This window comes from Neofelis nebulosa, chromosome 2, assembly GCF_028018385.1.
Source record: "Neofelis nebulosa isolate mNeoNeb1 chromosome 2, mNeoNeb1.pri, whole genome shotgun sequence".
Taxonomy (NCBI): Eukaryota; Metazoa; Chordata; class Mammalia; order Carnivora; family Felidae; genus Neofelis; species Neofelis nebulosa.
Genome location: NC_080783.1, coordinates 193,931,422 through 193,946,167, shown reverse-complemented (window position 1 = coordinate 193,946,167; position 14,746 = coordinate 193,931,422). Strand labels below are relative to the sequence as shown.

At 55.1% G+C, this 14,746-nt stretch overlaps 1 protein-coding gene across 2 annotated transcripts in view; it reads right to left on the bottom strand.

The window, feature by feature from the left end:
* GRIK3 (glutamate ionotropic receptor kainate type subunit 3) overlaps nt 1-14,746 on the bottom strand; it is a 227,449-nt gene that overhangs the window by 67,596 nt on the left and 145,107 nt on the right. For both annotated transcript variants that reach the window (XM_058718035.1, XM_058718034.1), the window contains exons 3-5: nt 10,874-11,131; nt 3,777-3,958; nt 1,333-1,386 (exon numbers count right to left, since the gene is read on the bottom strand). In XM_058718035.1, coding sequence (XP_058574018.1) covers nt 1,333-1,386; nt 3,777-3,958; nt 10,874-11,131 — 494 coding nt within the window. The remainder of the gene's footprint in view (nt 1-1,332; nt 1,387-3,776; nt 3,959-10,873; nt 11,132-14,746) is intronic.

Genomic DNA, 14,746 nt, shown 5'->3' with positions numbered 1-14,746 from the left:
GCCCGAATATTCCCTCCACCATGGCTGACTTCAAGCCACCTACGTGCTATCGCTGAATGTGGATTTGAGAAGAGATGAACACAACGGGGTCTGGCAATCAGCCAGAGCGAGCCAGCCCCAAGCAATCCGGGGAAGCGCTAACGTGCCTCTTGCCTTTTGCCGATGCTGTTCTCTCCTGTGGAATCCCTTTCCCCTCTCTCCTTGGTGAACTCCTACTGATCCTTCAAGAACAACGTAAGCATCTGCTTTCTTGCCTCGAATTTCCCACCTTCCATCGGCCCCTCCGTACCTGGTGTCTCCCTGCACTGTGCCCCACGGCCATCTGTCCAGGCCTGTGATGGCACGAGCCTGCCGGAGGACCTAGACATGGAGGTGCAGACCGCACAGGAGGGGAGCTCCTTGAGGCCAGGGCCTCAGTGCCAGTCGTCAGGAGAGACTCGGCGGAGCCCGGGTGCTGGGTAAGGAATGTTATCTGGGTCCCGGATGGATGAAGGAACACAGACGCCTGCCGGGCTGATGCAGATGGCAGAAGCTCGTTTCAGTGACAGAACGGTTAGCCATGCTGTCACTTGCCCCAGAACAAGGCTGGATGGAACAGTCCCCCCAGGGCCCCCGGGAGGTGCAAGGGTGTCTGGCTCCACGCAGGGCGGCTGGGTGCTGGGGCCCCTTTGGCACGGGGATCTCTTCATTCTGCTGATTTCAGGCCACAACTAATTATCCTAATGGGTTTAAATGGCCCTAAATGTTCTCAGCGTTTGGACAGGACCCATCTGGAGCCTGCAGGTGGGCTGGGCCGGCCGACAGTGAGTGGGGAGACTTCGGCGGGGATGCTACAGAAATCCAAAGTGGCAATGCCTGTTGGTGTGTGAGGCCTGAGACATTCGAGGTGAAGCCTGTGGGCTGGGAGGCCGGGGCCACCATAGTAAGAACAGCTAATACTTCCACAGCTCTTTGCACGAACCAGGCAGCGCTCTCAGCATTTTACTTAATCAGCACATTTAGTCCTCACAACCATCCTAGGGGGTAGAGGCCATGATTGTGCCCATTTCGCAGATGAGGAAACCGAGGCAAGGCCGTGGCTGGCAACCAGAGGGGCTTGTGTCCGCATGGGCAGGTCTAGACTCACTGCCCTCGGCCACAACACGATGTCACTTCTCAAAGTGGGCGGGCCACAAACATAGCCCTGTGCCCCTGCCTGGGCCCACACCTAGAGCCTCAGGAAGCAAGGCCATCGCGAATCTTCTCTAGCTGCAGCAACTGTCCCCACCAGGCTGACCTTGCTCCCAGGGGGGGTCCCACCCCGACCCGTGCCATGACCCAGCGGTACGTTACCAGAGTGGTGAAAATAAAGTGGTAGTACTCCGTCATCATGCCCATGGCCATGGCCTGCGGGAAAGCAGAACGTTAGCAACTTGCAGGGAGTGCCCGAGAAGCAGCCTCTCCACTTCCACTCCAGCGGTGAGGACTGGACGGACTGGTGGCGGGGGGGGGGGGGGGGGGGGGGGGGGTTGGGAGAGTCTGGCTCCTCGCAGGGAGGGGGCTGTTCTCTGAAACCACCTCCCCAAAGCGACAACGACCGGCTGGTAGACAGCGGCGGGTTTCACACGGGAGTGTCCGGGAAAGTCACTGGGGACAGATTAAAACGCAGAATCTTGAGCCATACCCTGCAAAGATTCCGAATTCCGCAGGGCTGGGCTGGGCCCGGTAGTCTGGCTTTTCGGTAAGCATCTCGGGCCTGCCACACTTAAGAGAAATGCCGCCGGGATCAGCCCCAGACCGCCTCTACCAGTGCCCTGACTCCACCCGGCGGAGCTCACCGTCCTGGCTCCAGAGAGAGGTGTGGGAAAGCCCAGCCCCCACCAGCCTCCAGCCAGGCCTCAGGAGGAGGGGCTGTGGTCAGGCTGAGAGCCTCCCGGGGGGGGGGCTGAGACAGCCAGGCTTCCCTGGTCCAGCTGACCACGAAGCAGCACGGCTGGAATTATTACCATGTACCATCATGAAGCCTGCATTGTATACATTTATGTATTTTATTAGAAAGCTATCATCTATAATAATTACCATAATGCATTTCCTGCAAAGATCTTCTGGGCCCACAAAGTGCTCTGGAGGAATAAATGTCACGGGCTCAAGTCCACTTGGAAACTGTCACTCATTCTCTCGCCCTCTTGGAGAGTCACAGCCTGCTTCAGCAGGTTCAAGGCTCAGAAAAGGCTTCAGTAAATGGATGTATTTACCTTTGTGGGGTGCAGTGTACACCTGCTGAGCACAAAATCTCCACTTTTAATTCTGGATGTTTTCAAGTTAGGCAGACGTGGGGAGTAAATTTCGACTTTCTGGCTGGATGACCTTGGGTCCATTCCTTTCCCCCTGAGCCTCAGTTTCCTCACCTGTAAACTGGGCATGATAATCCTTGCCACCTCCCAGGGTGGCAGTAAGGGGCTACATGGACACAGCACACAGTAACTCGGCGAACCGGGGTCGTGACTGTCTCTATTACTCCGTGATAGAAGGAAGCGCTGGCAGGTGCCCCGGGAGGAGGGTTAAGGGACTTCTGGGGAGTGTGGGTCTCCTCCATTGTGACTTTAAAGATGCCCCACACCGGGTGCCGACTGTGCACCAGACCCTGGGCTAGACTCTTTCTTTGCCTTGTCTCAACAGAATCCTCTGTCACCGGCTGAGGTAGGGATTGTTGGCTCCACGGACAGAGGAGGGGACGACCCTGGGGTCCCTCGCTCTTGGGCGCACAACACCCAAGGGCAGAAGCAAGATTCAAACCCCCAAACGAGCTATCTAACCGCCGTGTGAAGGAGCCTGGGGGAGGACAGAGGCGGCCAGAAGGCTTGGGCACCCCCTTGGCAAAGCCCAACTGGAGGCTGAGACCGGAAACCCCCCACCCCCCACGGACTTGAAAATGCCCCGTCCCCAGCTCAGCACCCATCTCCCTGTGCTCTGTGTCTCCCCCCGACCCCCCACCTGCCTCTCGCAGGGTCATGAGTATAGAACCCCACGGAATGCCTCCTTCTATCACTAGGGACGCGTTCTGGGACCATATAATCGCCTTTTACACAGAGCACTGGCTCAAATTGGAGTGTTTTGGGTTTCAGCTGCAGCACCCTCCAAGGGGGTTGTAGGCAATTTCGTTGTTTATTTCTTAGGCAGCTGGCAGACACTGCTCTTGTTCCCAGCATGCCATGCCAGGCTGCGTCTGGGAAGGAACAGAGGCCCATCCGGGACCGAGAGCCACTTTCCTCCCCCACTGTCACTGCAAAGAGGAGCAGATGGTGTGGGGAACTTCAATAAACCTAGTGATAGGAAGAGTAACACCAAGTGCTGTGGGCTATGGGGAACTCATCACGGAAGAGGCGGTGAGGCACTCCTGGGGCTCTTCCCGCGACCCCGAGGCCTCTCCGTGCCTCCTGAAATGTTCTGTCCTGTGTGGCTTCAGGCCCTGCGCGGCACCCCCTGACCCCCACCTGCAGTGATGGCACCGAAGCTAGCATTCTCACAGCACCCTCCGGGTGCCAGGCTGGGCTCAACCCTGGTCTCATTCCATCCTCACACCAAGCCAGAGCTTAAAGACCGCATTGCGTCCCTTTTGCTGCTGCTCGAACGGGCTCGCAGAGGCCGGTTCCCATCGCCAGAAGGAAGCGGAGCTGGGGTCCAGCCGAACTCTGGCCGGCGTCACGCCCGAGTGTGGGAAAGGGAAGGCGGGGGGGACGTGGCAGGCAGATCCCGACCATGCCTTCCACCCCTCTGGCTGGCCCGCATTCACGCACCTGCTTGAGGATCTGGGCGGCCATGGTGTGGCTGCAGTCGAAGATGATGCGGAATTCACGGCCCCGCTTCATCTCCTTGAGTAGGGGGCGTGAGTCATCGGAGTCAAGGGGGAGCTGGCGGATCTTCAGGCGAATGTTGTACCTCGATGGGGCCATAATGAGCTCCTGCAGTCGGATGAGCCCTGGGAGGCCCCGGGGTGCAAAAGACACATGTGTGCACACAGGTATACACAGCTGCGGGCATCTCGGGTGTCCACACACGCCTGCGGCCACAGGTCTGGGGACACACACAGACGTGGACGCGTGGCCCACAGAGATACGTGCATGTGCACGGACTCGGTTATGTGTCCGGACACAGGCACCGGGCTGTGCACACGCAAACACATGTTTACACGGACATGCGTACTTTGAGACGGACATACGCCTGGGCTTGTTCACATATGTAAATAAGGGCGTGTGCAGACACAGAAACACATACGACACGTGCAGATCCAAAAGTAGGCACAGAGAGACAGCAAGTTCCCACTGACCACACCTACCCGCTCCTCTCTAAACTAGAAGGGGGTATACAGATTTACGGAGCCCAGACCCGAGACCACCCCTCTTCATCACCCCACCTGCAACACTGGGAAGCGTGGGACCTGCCTCCAGGATGTGGCACAAGTGGAGGCTCCAGGCTCCTCTGTACCAACTACTGTTGGGACTGTATAAGCCTACGTGGTATTTGTGTCCCCCAACCCAAGGACAGGCTACCTCAGTAAACCCGACCCATTTTTTCCAGGCTCAATGGAATCGCTTCCTCCTGGGAAGCCTACCCCTACTGCTCTGTCCAAACAAAACACCCCCTCCTCCAACCCGGTGGCCTCGCCCTCAGCAGCTCGTCTCACTCCCCACCCTGGGTCCCCGCAGCCTCGAGCACAGGGCCCGGCGCTTAGGTGGTGCTCAACGCAAATTTCCGTAATTGAACTGACTTACTGTTTTTTGGTTGTTTTTTTTTTCTCCCCACACTGAAAAATCCATCCTCCACCTTGGCATTTTGCGAAACCACTTAATCTGGGGACTTTCAGGGAAAACTGAATGTCACTTCCTGGAGACAAATGGCTTACTTAGGTCTAATTAAGTTCATTTCCGTAGCTATTTCAAGGTCCGTTCTTGCTGACTCCCCTCTGTTTAGCCTGGGAGCAAGCCTGCTTGTTGCCCTCCGTACCTCTCCCCACTGTAGGGAGGGGCTGAGCCAGCAGGGGCCAGGGTCCCAAGTAGGCCATCCCCTCTGCCCACTAGGCTCTCCGCCCACAGTCAGGGCTTAGCGTCTGTGTCCTAATTGTGCTGTCCACCGGCTACAGGCCATTCCCCCTCGACAGTACTGGGGTTCTCCTCTGGGGAGCAACTCCACCTCCATGCTCGCACCACATGACTCAGGAGGGATCTACCCCCAGCTCTAGGGGCACAGCATGCGGCCCCAGCCTGGCCAATCAGCACACACATTCCTCCAGGCATAGGTACGGGCTTAGAGATGGGTATGTGACACCAGCTGGTCCTATCAGATGACTTCCAGAAATGGTGCCTCAGCAACTGGTAAGAGCTACCCCCCCTTTTCCACTTCACTCCAAAGAGGGAGGAAGTAACTCTGGGCATCACCACACAGAACCTGAGAAGGATTCCAAAACCACAGAAGTCAGGACAAGTAAGTCCTAATGATACCCATCTGAGCCTCTGGATCAAATAGTACCTGAAGCTAAAATTACTCCTGAACTCTCCAGTAAACACAGCCAACAAAATCCACTCCTCCTCTTTTGTTTGTTTGTTTGTTTTTGCTTAAGCTAGTTTTCTCTGGATTAAAGTTTGCAATCAACTATTTCAGTGTCCCTTGTCTGGACAGAGTCCCCCCACACAGACAGCCTACTTTGAGAGCCTTCCAACAGAGCATCTGGGTTTCCAAATGCATTTCTGATACAAATGCCTAGATCTGGTCAGCCTCTCCTCTCCATTCCTGACGGCTGGTCACCAGGAAAGCAGTTTGAATGGTATCCATCGTTCCCCTCTGCTGGAAAGGACAGAGATATATCCTTGTGACCTAAGCCTCCCAAGGAGCTCCCAAACAAGCGTTGCCATGGCCATGGTCATCAGGAACCCCGGTCTCCTGGAAGGCCGCAGATCCAGGTGCATGGGCTGGCAGAGGGCTCTGGCATCCTAGAATGATCTGGATCGAACAGGGGTCACAGTGCTTCCTAAACTTGATGGGGCACAGGAACAAGGGTATCGGTCGATCCTCGCAGAGGACAGAGGGGCCTCGAGCCCCTCTGGAACACACACCCAGCCTTACCCTCCCTCCCCAACTAACCCCAGAAATTCTCAGTTTGGGTGAATGCTGCTGCCCGCTCACACCTGTTACCCTGCAAGGCTCCGAGTTTTCACTTTGCGCCCGCTCGCTCAGTGTTCAGAGTCATGCCCAGCTTCGGTAGGCAGGCACGTGGGCTTTGGGGATCCAGGACATGAGGACGGGGACAGCCTGCATGCTGGAGCAGAGGCCACCAGGGTCTACCTGTCAGCCAAGTGCATTGCCCCGTGTAATACACAGTGACCCACATTCTCCAGCAGCAAATGTCAGACCTCCTTCTCATCAGCGTATTCCCAAAGGAGACCAGAGGCTCGTCTCAGCGCCCCCCACAACAGAGGATGAGGCTCTTGGCTTGCCCGAGATGAGCTTTTCTTCCTGGCTGCCTCCCTAATCAATCTCTCTCAAAATATCTGCAGTGAATCATGGTTGTTGGACTCATGCTTTTCACTTACAAAGCACTTCTGCATATTCATTACCCTATTTAACCATCTCCCTGTCCTAGAAGGCATGTAGAATAGAGACTTTTCTTCCCAACGCTACAGACGAAGAAACTGAGGCTCACAGAGGTCACGTGGTCTGCCAAGGTTTCGCAGCATGCTAGCAACGGGATCAAGATTTGAGACTCAACCTGTTGGCTGGCTCCTACAGTGGGGCCCTTCCCTCCACCCCAGGTTTTTCCAAGACCCTTCCTTTCATTCTCGACACCAGTTTGTCTCTGGGTGCAGATCAGGTTGTGAAGGCGACCACCTGTCAAAGGTCACGGGCCAACCCTGTTGGTTCCTGTAATAATCACTCTTGAATATTCTGTAAGTGAGGATCTGGCATCCCGAAATCATGCGCCAAACTAATGGCCGCACTTGTCTATGTTCCTACTCTCCCTCTGTTTCTGAGTACACAAGGCTCACATTATAAACCCCAACATCTGTGTTTTGCTTCCTGCCCCACAGAGGATGTCTCCGCCTAACAAATCCCACCTGTCGTACTATAGGCTACATTAGGGTAATAAAATAATTAAAGTCTCCAGAGTAAAAAAGGCTCGTGCCCATGCTTTCCGCTTGCCCCTGCCTCCTGACGGATCCCGGTGCTTCTCCATGAGGCTCTGCGTGCCACGACGTGCCCCCTCCCGCTTCTAGGCAACTGTAAGAACTCTTCTCTCAATGGCATTGACCTCTCTGCGTCATCAGTTGGTCATCCGCATCTATGGGGTCCCCGGGTACATTTAAAAAGTGTTCTCCTTTAGGGAGCCTGGGTGGCTCAGTCGGTTGAGCGCTCAACTTCGGCTCAGGTCATGATCGCATGGTTTGTGAGTTCGAGCCCCGCATCAGGTTCTGTGCTGACAGCTCAGAGCCTGGAGCCTGCTTCGGATTCTCTGTCTCCCTCTCTCTGCCCCTCCCCCGCTCATGCTCTGTCTCTCTGTCTCTCTCTCAAAAATAAATAAACATTAAAAAAAAAAAAAAAAAGAGTTCTCCCTGCAGTAGATTGCATTGGTGACCCTGGTTCTTCACCCCTCCCTAGAGGCACACCTCTGGCCACGTAACTTTGCAGTGACCTCCAACTGTGGGCAGGTGACCTGCCCCACTAATGACACTGGACCCAACCATGTAACCTGTGTTGGCCAACGGGGTATTAGCAGGCATTGGACACGAGCCGCTCGAAATGGAACTGCACGCTGGGTTTGGTCTCTTGCATCTCTGCCACAGTCATGACATGTCTGGGCTAGCCTGCTGGTGGAGGAGGGGCCCGTTGCCCCTGTCATCTCCGCCAAGGCCGGTTTACATCAACCGACCACCAAATGACCCGCAGGCATGCGAGTGATCCAGCTGAGACTAGCACGACTGCCTAGCTAACTCAGCCAACCACTGACCCTGAAGACTCGTGAACTAAACAAATACTGTTTTAAGCTGCTCTGTTTTGGGGGCGGTTTCTTACACATTGTTATTGTACAAATACTGTAGAAATTGGTGCACTGTGCCCCCTTCTAGGTGGCACAGAGAGCCATGATTTTGTTCAGGGGGCAGTGCGCCAGTCCCAAGAGGTGACTGGTGATTGGTTAAGAGCCAATCAGTGGCTGGGGTGCCTGGTGGCTCAGTCGGTTAAGCGTCCAATTTCAGCCCAGGTCATGATCTCACAGTTTGTGAGTTTGAACCCCGCATCAGCCTCTGTGCTGTCAGCACAGAGCCTGATTCAGATCCCTTCTGCTCCTCTCCCCCTCTGCCACTCATGCTCCCTCTCTCTCTCAAAGATAAACAAACATTAAAAAAAAAAAAAAAGAGCCACTTAGTGGCAATCTGTTTCCTATTTGAACATGCTTAAGGTAGTAGGCACAGACTCAGCGAGCTGGACAGATGGTCTGTTGGAAGGTTCTGAGACAGATTTTCCTTCTTGGTAAGAGGCATGAGTCACATTAAGAAAAATCCCGTTGGCTCCTACCTCTTTCCTTCTACTTCCTGGGGTATCATCACATGAAGATGTGATGGTAGGAGCTGCGGCAGCCCTCTTGTGACTATGAGAAGGAAAGCCAGGAGAACTGCAGGGATACTGACCCAGCGTCCTGACTCTGTCGAGCTGTTAAACCGGCCCATCTCTAGACCTCCTGTCAGTCAGATAACGAAGTGCCTATGGCTTGAGTCAGTTTGAGTTGAGTTGTCTGTTACTCCAGCCAAGACATCGGAAAGCACAAAGCCCCCAGAGCAGATATAGCCAAACCCTGCTCTTAAGTGCTTCCCACTCCAGGGCTTTGGTGACCCGCAAGCTGACGTTTTGAAATATCCTGATTCTGGGAGCATACCTCTTACCACCCACTAGTCATCATCAAAGTCAGATCATTATTTGACCGAACCCCTAGTACCCATTGTGTTCTTGACCGAACCAGCTACGCCACGGACTCCCCCACGTTTTGAAATGTTTGTTAAGCTGAATGGAACCAAATTGAAAATCAAGTTGAACTCAACTAGGCTGCTCTGACTGCTCTGTGTCCGTGACACTCCAGCTACACCTTTTCAACATCACTCCGTTCACATCCAGTTCTTCCCTTCCCCCACCGGCCCCAAGCTCTCTTCCAAGCAGCCCCTCGAATCCAGGCCTCCTTTGTTCCTGTCTGGATCAATCCGGCCACCTCTGCTTGTCTTCTTGTTCTGGGCTCTCCCTGCAATCCTCCCTGAGCATGGCCGTCACTGCCGCCTTCTAAAACTCTGCTTTCATTATTCTACTTCTTTGCGCAACAACACTCAATGGGGTCTTGGCTGCTTCCAAGATAAAGTCTGAACTCTGAAGCTAGACAGCAGAGACCTGGCACAGCCTGATATGCTCTGTTTATCTGACCTTTTCCTCCCACCCTCCAAACGTGAATCTTCTCCCCCAGCCAGGCCCTGCTCTTGAGAAAGCTGCGGTGCACGTCCCGCCTCCTCATTTTTGCTGGTGCTGCCCTTGCCTCCTGTGATTGCCCTCGCGACTGCTCTCCCCGTCCATCCACCCTCAAGGCCTAGCTCACGTCTCTCTTTCTCTAGTAAGTCAGCACAGATTAGCCAAGGCCACAGGGCCTCCTCTCCCCAGGGGCCTTGGCGCTGACTGTATGTACCTGTCGCCGGATTCTTAGCTCTGATGGCCTGGAATGACCAATGACCTCTGGGTACGGACTCATGCCCCTATGATATGATTAACTCCTCGAAAGAAGATAGGATCACCACATGCTCATTCTTCTTCCTTACCGGTTCCCAGTACTCTCTTCCTGCAAAATTTGATTATAACTTATTTCCTCTTGATTTTTCAATTCGATTTAGTTCAGTTCAGTTCAACAAGCACTTAAAAACATTTATGTTGTACCAGGCCCTGTGCTAAGCCCCAGAGGCACGCAAGGCTCATGTCCGGACAAGGAAGCAGGCTCGAAGCCACACTATCATTCCCAGCAGTGTGCTAAGACCGATCATCTACAGGGCTGCCCAAAACATTGGCGGGGACCCGGAGCCAGGTGCCAGTGCCCCTTAAAGGCAGACGCCTCATGCTGGGGGCACTGAGCCGGGGTGGGGTGCCCTGCCCTCCAGGATCTCCTGTCTGGTACTTTGGGCATAGCAGGTAATCAACAGATGCTCGTAGAATCCCGAGTTAAATAGACAGCTTTTCTGAGGGATTCTCTCCCTATGATTCCCACACCCCATTAGGAGGTAATCAAGAGCTGACATAGAATCACAGGCAGCAGAGAGCTGGAGGGCTCTTTCCAGGCTGGATGCGATAGCTCTCGACTTGACACGTGGGCAGAGAAGAGCCAGATGGGTTAAGTGACTTGCCAAGGTCACTCTCTCTTAAGAGGCCAGGCTAAGAAATGTCTCGGGACTCAAGTCTTTGCAATGAAAGAGGAAGCGGGGGAACAGCTATTGAGCGTCAGAGCCGGCACGCACGCACGGGCCGGTCTGAGTCCCGAGCCGGGTATGTTTGCTGCAGGCAGGAATGTGAGCCGTTAGCGCGCGGCAGGTCAGGCATGGCTGGGCAGGGGTGAGTGCAGCTGGTTGGTGGCTGCTGAGCGCAGACCTGAGCAGGCTGCAGGGGTGGAGGCAGGAGCGTGGGGAAGGTGGGAGTGTGGCTGGTGAGCCCCAGGCTGCGGGGGGAGTGCAGGGGGGAGTGTCCGGGTGACTAGATATGGCTTAGGTGTGAGTGTGGATCCTCCTCCCGGGACAGCTGAGTTGGGCGAGCAGACAAGAGCCTGACCCTGGGGCTCCGCCCCCCTCTCTCCCAGCCCTCAGCCCAGCCAGGCCCGGCTACCCACCTGTACTGTCGTCATAGACCACGGTGGCCGATCGCCACTTGAGGTACTGGACCAGGTCGAGGATGGCGTGGCTGAGAGAGGCATAGTCGGGGTAGAGGTTCACGTAGAAGGTGTCCTTGTTGTCCAGTGGGTGGTGCTTCCAGCGGAGCTGAATGTGGGGCACCTCCAGGGCATTGCAGATGGACTGGACTGCGTTGGTGCAGGAGCCCTGTGACGGCCCGAAGATGGCCACCACCCCCAGCGCCAGCTGGTCACAGGCTGCGGTGGAGGGAGGAGGGGAGACAGGGAGCAGGGGTCAGTGCCGGGCCTCGTCAGGCTGCGGGGGGGTGGTGGGGGGAGTGCTGCGGGCATGGGGACGCAGTGATTTTGACGATCCCATAAACACGCTGGAGCCCTCGAGGGCGGATAACCGAGGCTCCCTCTGAACCTGTCTCCTCATCTGGAAGCCGGGGTTGCAATCGCCCGGGCTCAGGGGATCACAGGAAGGCAGGGCGAGATCACGCACACAAGACCCTCAGCACGGCTTGTGAAACAGAGATGGTGATTCCTTTTGACGTTATCGTCACTCCGTTGGGCACCCCCAGCTCCATACCTGGTCCTGTTCTGGGCGGTGGGCGAAGGCTGAGAAACAGGTAGGACGAAACCCCTCCCCGCTGGGGGCTGTTAAGCCTCCAGCCCCAGCCTGTTCCCCGAAGTCCAAACGTGCACGTCTCACCTCTCCCTGGACACGGCCACGTGAGTGTCCAAGATGCATCTCGGACCTGACGTGTCCCAAACGCGACTCCTCCTCCCCTCCCAGCCTCCCAGCTCCACCACCCCAGTGCCTTATGGCCCGAACCCTGGTTTTGCCCCAACTCCCGTTGTTCTCTCCTATCCCACATCCCAGTTCATCCCGATCTTGCGGCTCCACCATGGGGATGTTTCAGAATCTGACCGCCTCTCACCACTGCCACTATCCGCTTCGGCTTGGGTTACTGCAGGAGCCTCCTCCCCGGCCCCAGCCTCCTCAGGGGCCCGCCCTGCCTTCCTTCGTCTCACAACCTAAGGTGTTTACATTGCTCTTTGAGTCCAAAGGCTCTAGTCTCACCCAGTCTGAAGCCAAAGTCCTTCCAGTGACTGATGAGGGCCTGCTTGCTGCACTTCCTCCCCATCCCTGACCCACCCCGGTCCCCATTACCACCCCCGCTTTCCTGACTTCATCTCCCATCCTTCTCTTCCTCCCTCACAACACTCAAGCCCCACTGGCTTCCATGGTGTTCCTCAGACACGCCAAACACACTCCTGTCTCAGGGCCTTTGCACTTGCTGTCCTTTCTGGCTGCAGCGTTCTTCTTTCAGATATCCATATGACTTCCCCTCACCCCCCCTCAGGTCTTTCCATCTGTGTGGCCTTATTAAAGAAGCATCACTTGCCAAACCTGTAATACAAATCCCCATTCAGCCATCGTCCCTAAACCCCATACCCTGCTTTGTTTCTTTCTTTAGTAAATGACCACCAGAAGTCTCACTCATTTGTTGACTTTCTCCTCCCACCAGAATGTAAGCACAAGGCAGCAAGGGCTTGATCTATGTTGTTCACCGCTGTCTCAACAATAAACAGTACCTTCATAGTACCTAAACAGTACTGAACACAGTACTTGGTCTGAGTACGCGCTTCCCAGCATCTGCTGAGTGAACGTATATTGAATCCCTGCCTTCAAACAGTTTGCTTTCTTGGGCAGGGGGCCAAGAGCTCAGGCAGGCCAGACGGCCGATGCTTCTGGGGAGGGCAAACATTGGTGGGTGGGCACAGCAGAGCATTAAATGAGCAGCCTCAGGGCAGCTGCAGGCTCAAAAGGCGGCATAGGCTCATGTAGGGATTGTCTCTAAAAGATCCCTACAGTGGGAACTGTCAGGGGCAGTCAGGGAGAGGGCTCCCCAGGAGCCATTGCCCTCTCTTCTGGCAACTGTCTCTGATTTTTCTTTGGGCTCCACTGCCTTTTCCACTCCCAAGCCATGAGGGTTAAGGCAAGTGCCTTAGACACTGGCCTCCTTCAGGCCACAGTCATTGGTTTTAATGGCCATGTGACCAGTCAAAGCTAATGGGATGCCATGAGACCTCACGCTGAGAAGATAGCACTCTCCTTCTGCAATGGGACATGGTTGGGCGGGGAGGCGAGGGCGGGGGGTAAGATCTGGAGGTGCAGCAGCCACCCTGTACTCACAAAGCAAGTACAGTGCTTATCTGGGGACAGAGTCATCAGTGGTGGTGAGCAGAGCCAGAGAGGATGAAATAAGAGCCCCTGATCAAGTGGAATCTTGGGCTTTGGTTATATGAACCAATACGCTCTCTTCTTGCTCAAGCCACTTAGGATTTGGTTTTATGTCACTTGCAACCAGAGGAGCCCTAACCAATCCATCAATAGAGCATCACCAAGCCTGCAGCCACAGGACCGATACCGCATGCACGCGTATGAACATATGGTACATGCGGGAGGCGAGACACAGCGCCTAAGCATCGGTGCACAGGGGGCTCAGACATGTCCTGGCTGCCCCAAGGGCCTCTGGGAATGACCTACTGTGCTCAGGCCACCCCTGGGATTTGCAGAGCCCCAGATGAGAGTACAAATGGAGGTCCACATACTATGTGGCCAAATATTTAAATGCTGTATGTAAGTCAAGCTAACAAACTGTCACATAAAACACACCCTTTCCTCCTACATTGACAAATACACCTTCATAACAACCTGGAAAGTCAAGTGAGAATGGAGACTTCCCATAGGCAGTGATGTGGGGAAAGGGGGGGCAGCTCCCACCCTGCCCCCTCTCTTTTATTGTCGGCTCCACCGTGAACCATAAGGGGTCCTGCACTCTCCATGTGCACACCCCGCTCCCATGTCCAAGCTCTGTCCACATCTGTGCAAACAGCTGCCCTTTGCTCACCCCTGGAAAGGGCCCAGGCGTGTGACCGTGGCAGTATGGCTGTCCCTCTGGAGGACAGCCCCAGGAAGAGGCTCATGCAGGCCTGGACATGGGCTCAGGATCAAGTGGGTAGGAAATTCAGCGTTCTAGATACTTCTAGGACTAGAAGGGCAGGGCACAGGCTTCTGGCAGGCAAGTGCGCTTGGTCCCACTAACTTTTTGTTCTGGAAGGAGACACTGACCAGAGGAGGGTGAGGGCAGCCCCTCCAAAGCACAGACCCAGGGACCCAGAGAAAGGGGCCTCTTGCCTGGGCTAAGGGTGGTACCAATGGATCCAAAGATATAGGGTGTGGTTTTTCGTTTTTGTTTTTTGTTTTTTTTTTTGAAGTAGGCTCCACACTCCACGTGGGGCATGAATTCACAACCCTGAGATCGAGAGCTGCATGTTCTAGCGACTGAACCAACCAGGCATCCATCCCTAGGGAGGTTTTGAATTGATCAGAATGGGTGGTCTTCAGGGTACTTTTTCCTCTTCATGAACATCCACTCCCTTCTCCCTGTTTGCCTCCTGGGCCCGGGATGTATTATATAAAGTACTTATTCCCCTGAGATTTGTATTTCCCTCAGGAACACTGGAGAATGCCACTTATGGCCCAGGTGAAAGATACAGCACTCTGCGGGGTGGGGGGTGGGGGTGAGCCAGTTATTGTCAGGAGTCTGCTGGAACCACCTGGAATGTGGGACAGGGCAGCCTTGGATGGGAAGCAGCAGGGCCAGCACAGAGAACATCTCCTGGGTGATCAGGGCTCCTCATGGCCAATGCCAGGTGCAGGAAAAGATGCCAAGTGGGGCACGTGGCACCTTCCCAGTACCCCCCCAGTTGTAGGACTGGGGACCAAGTTGGGAAAACACTGCTGTTCCCTGCTGTTCCCACCCTACAGTCAAGAGACCTTGGGCAGCGCTCTGTGTGAGA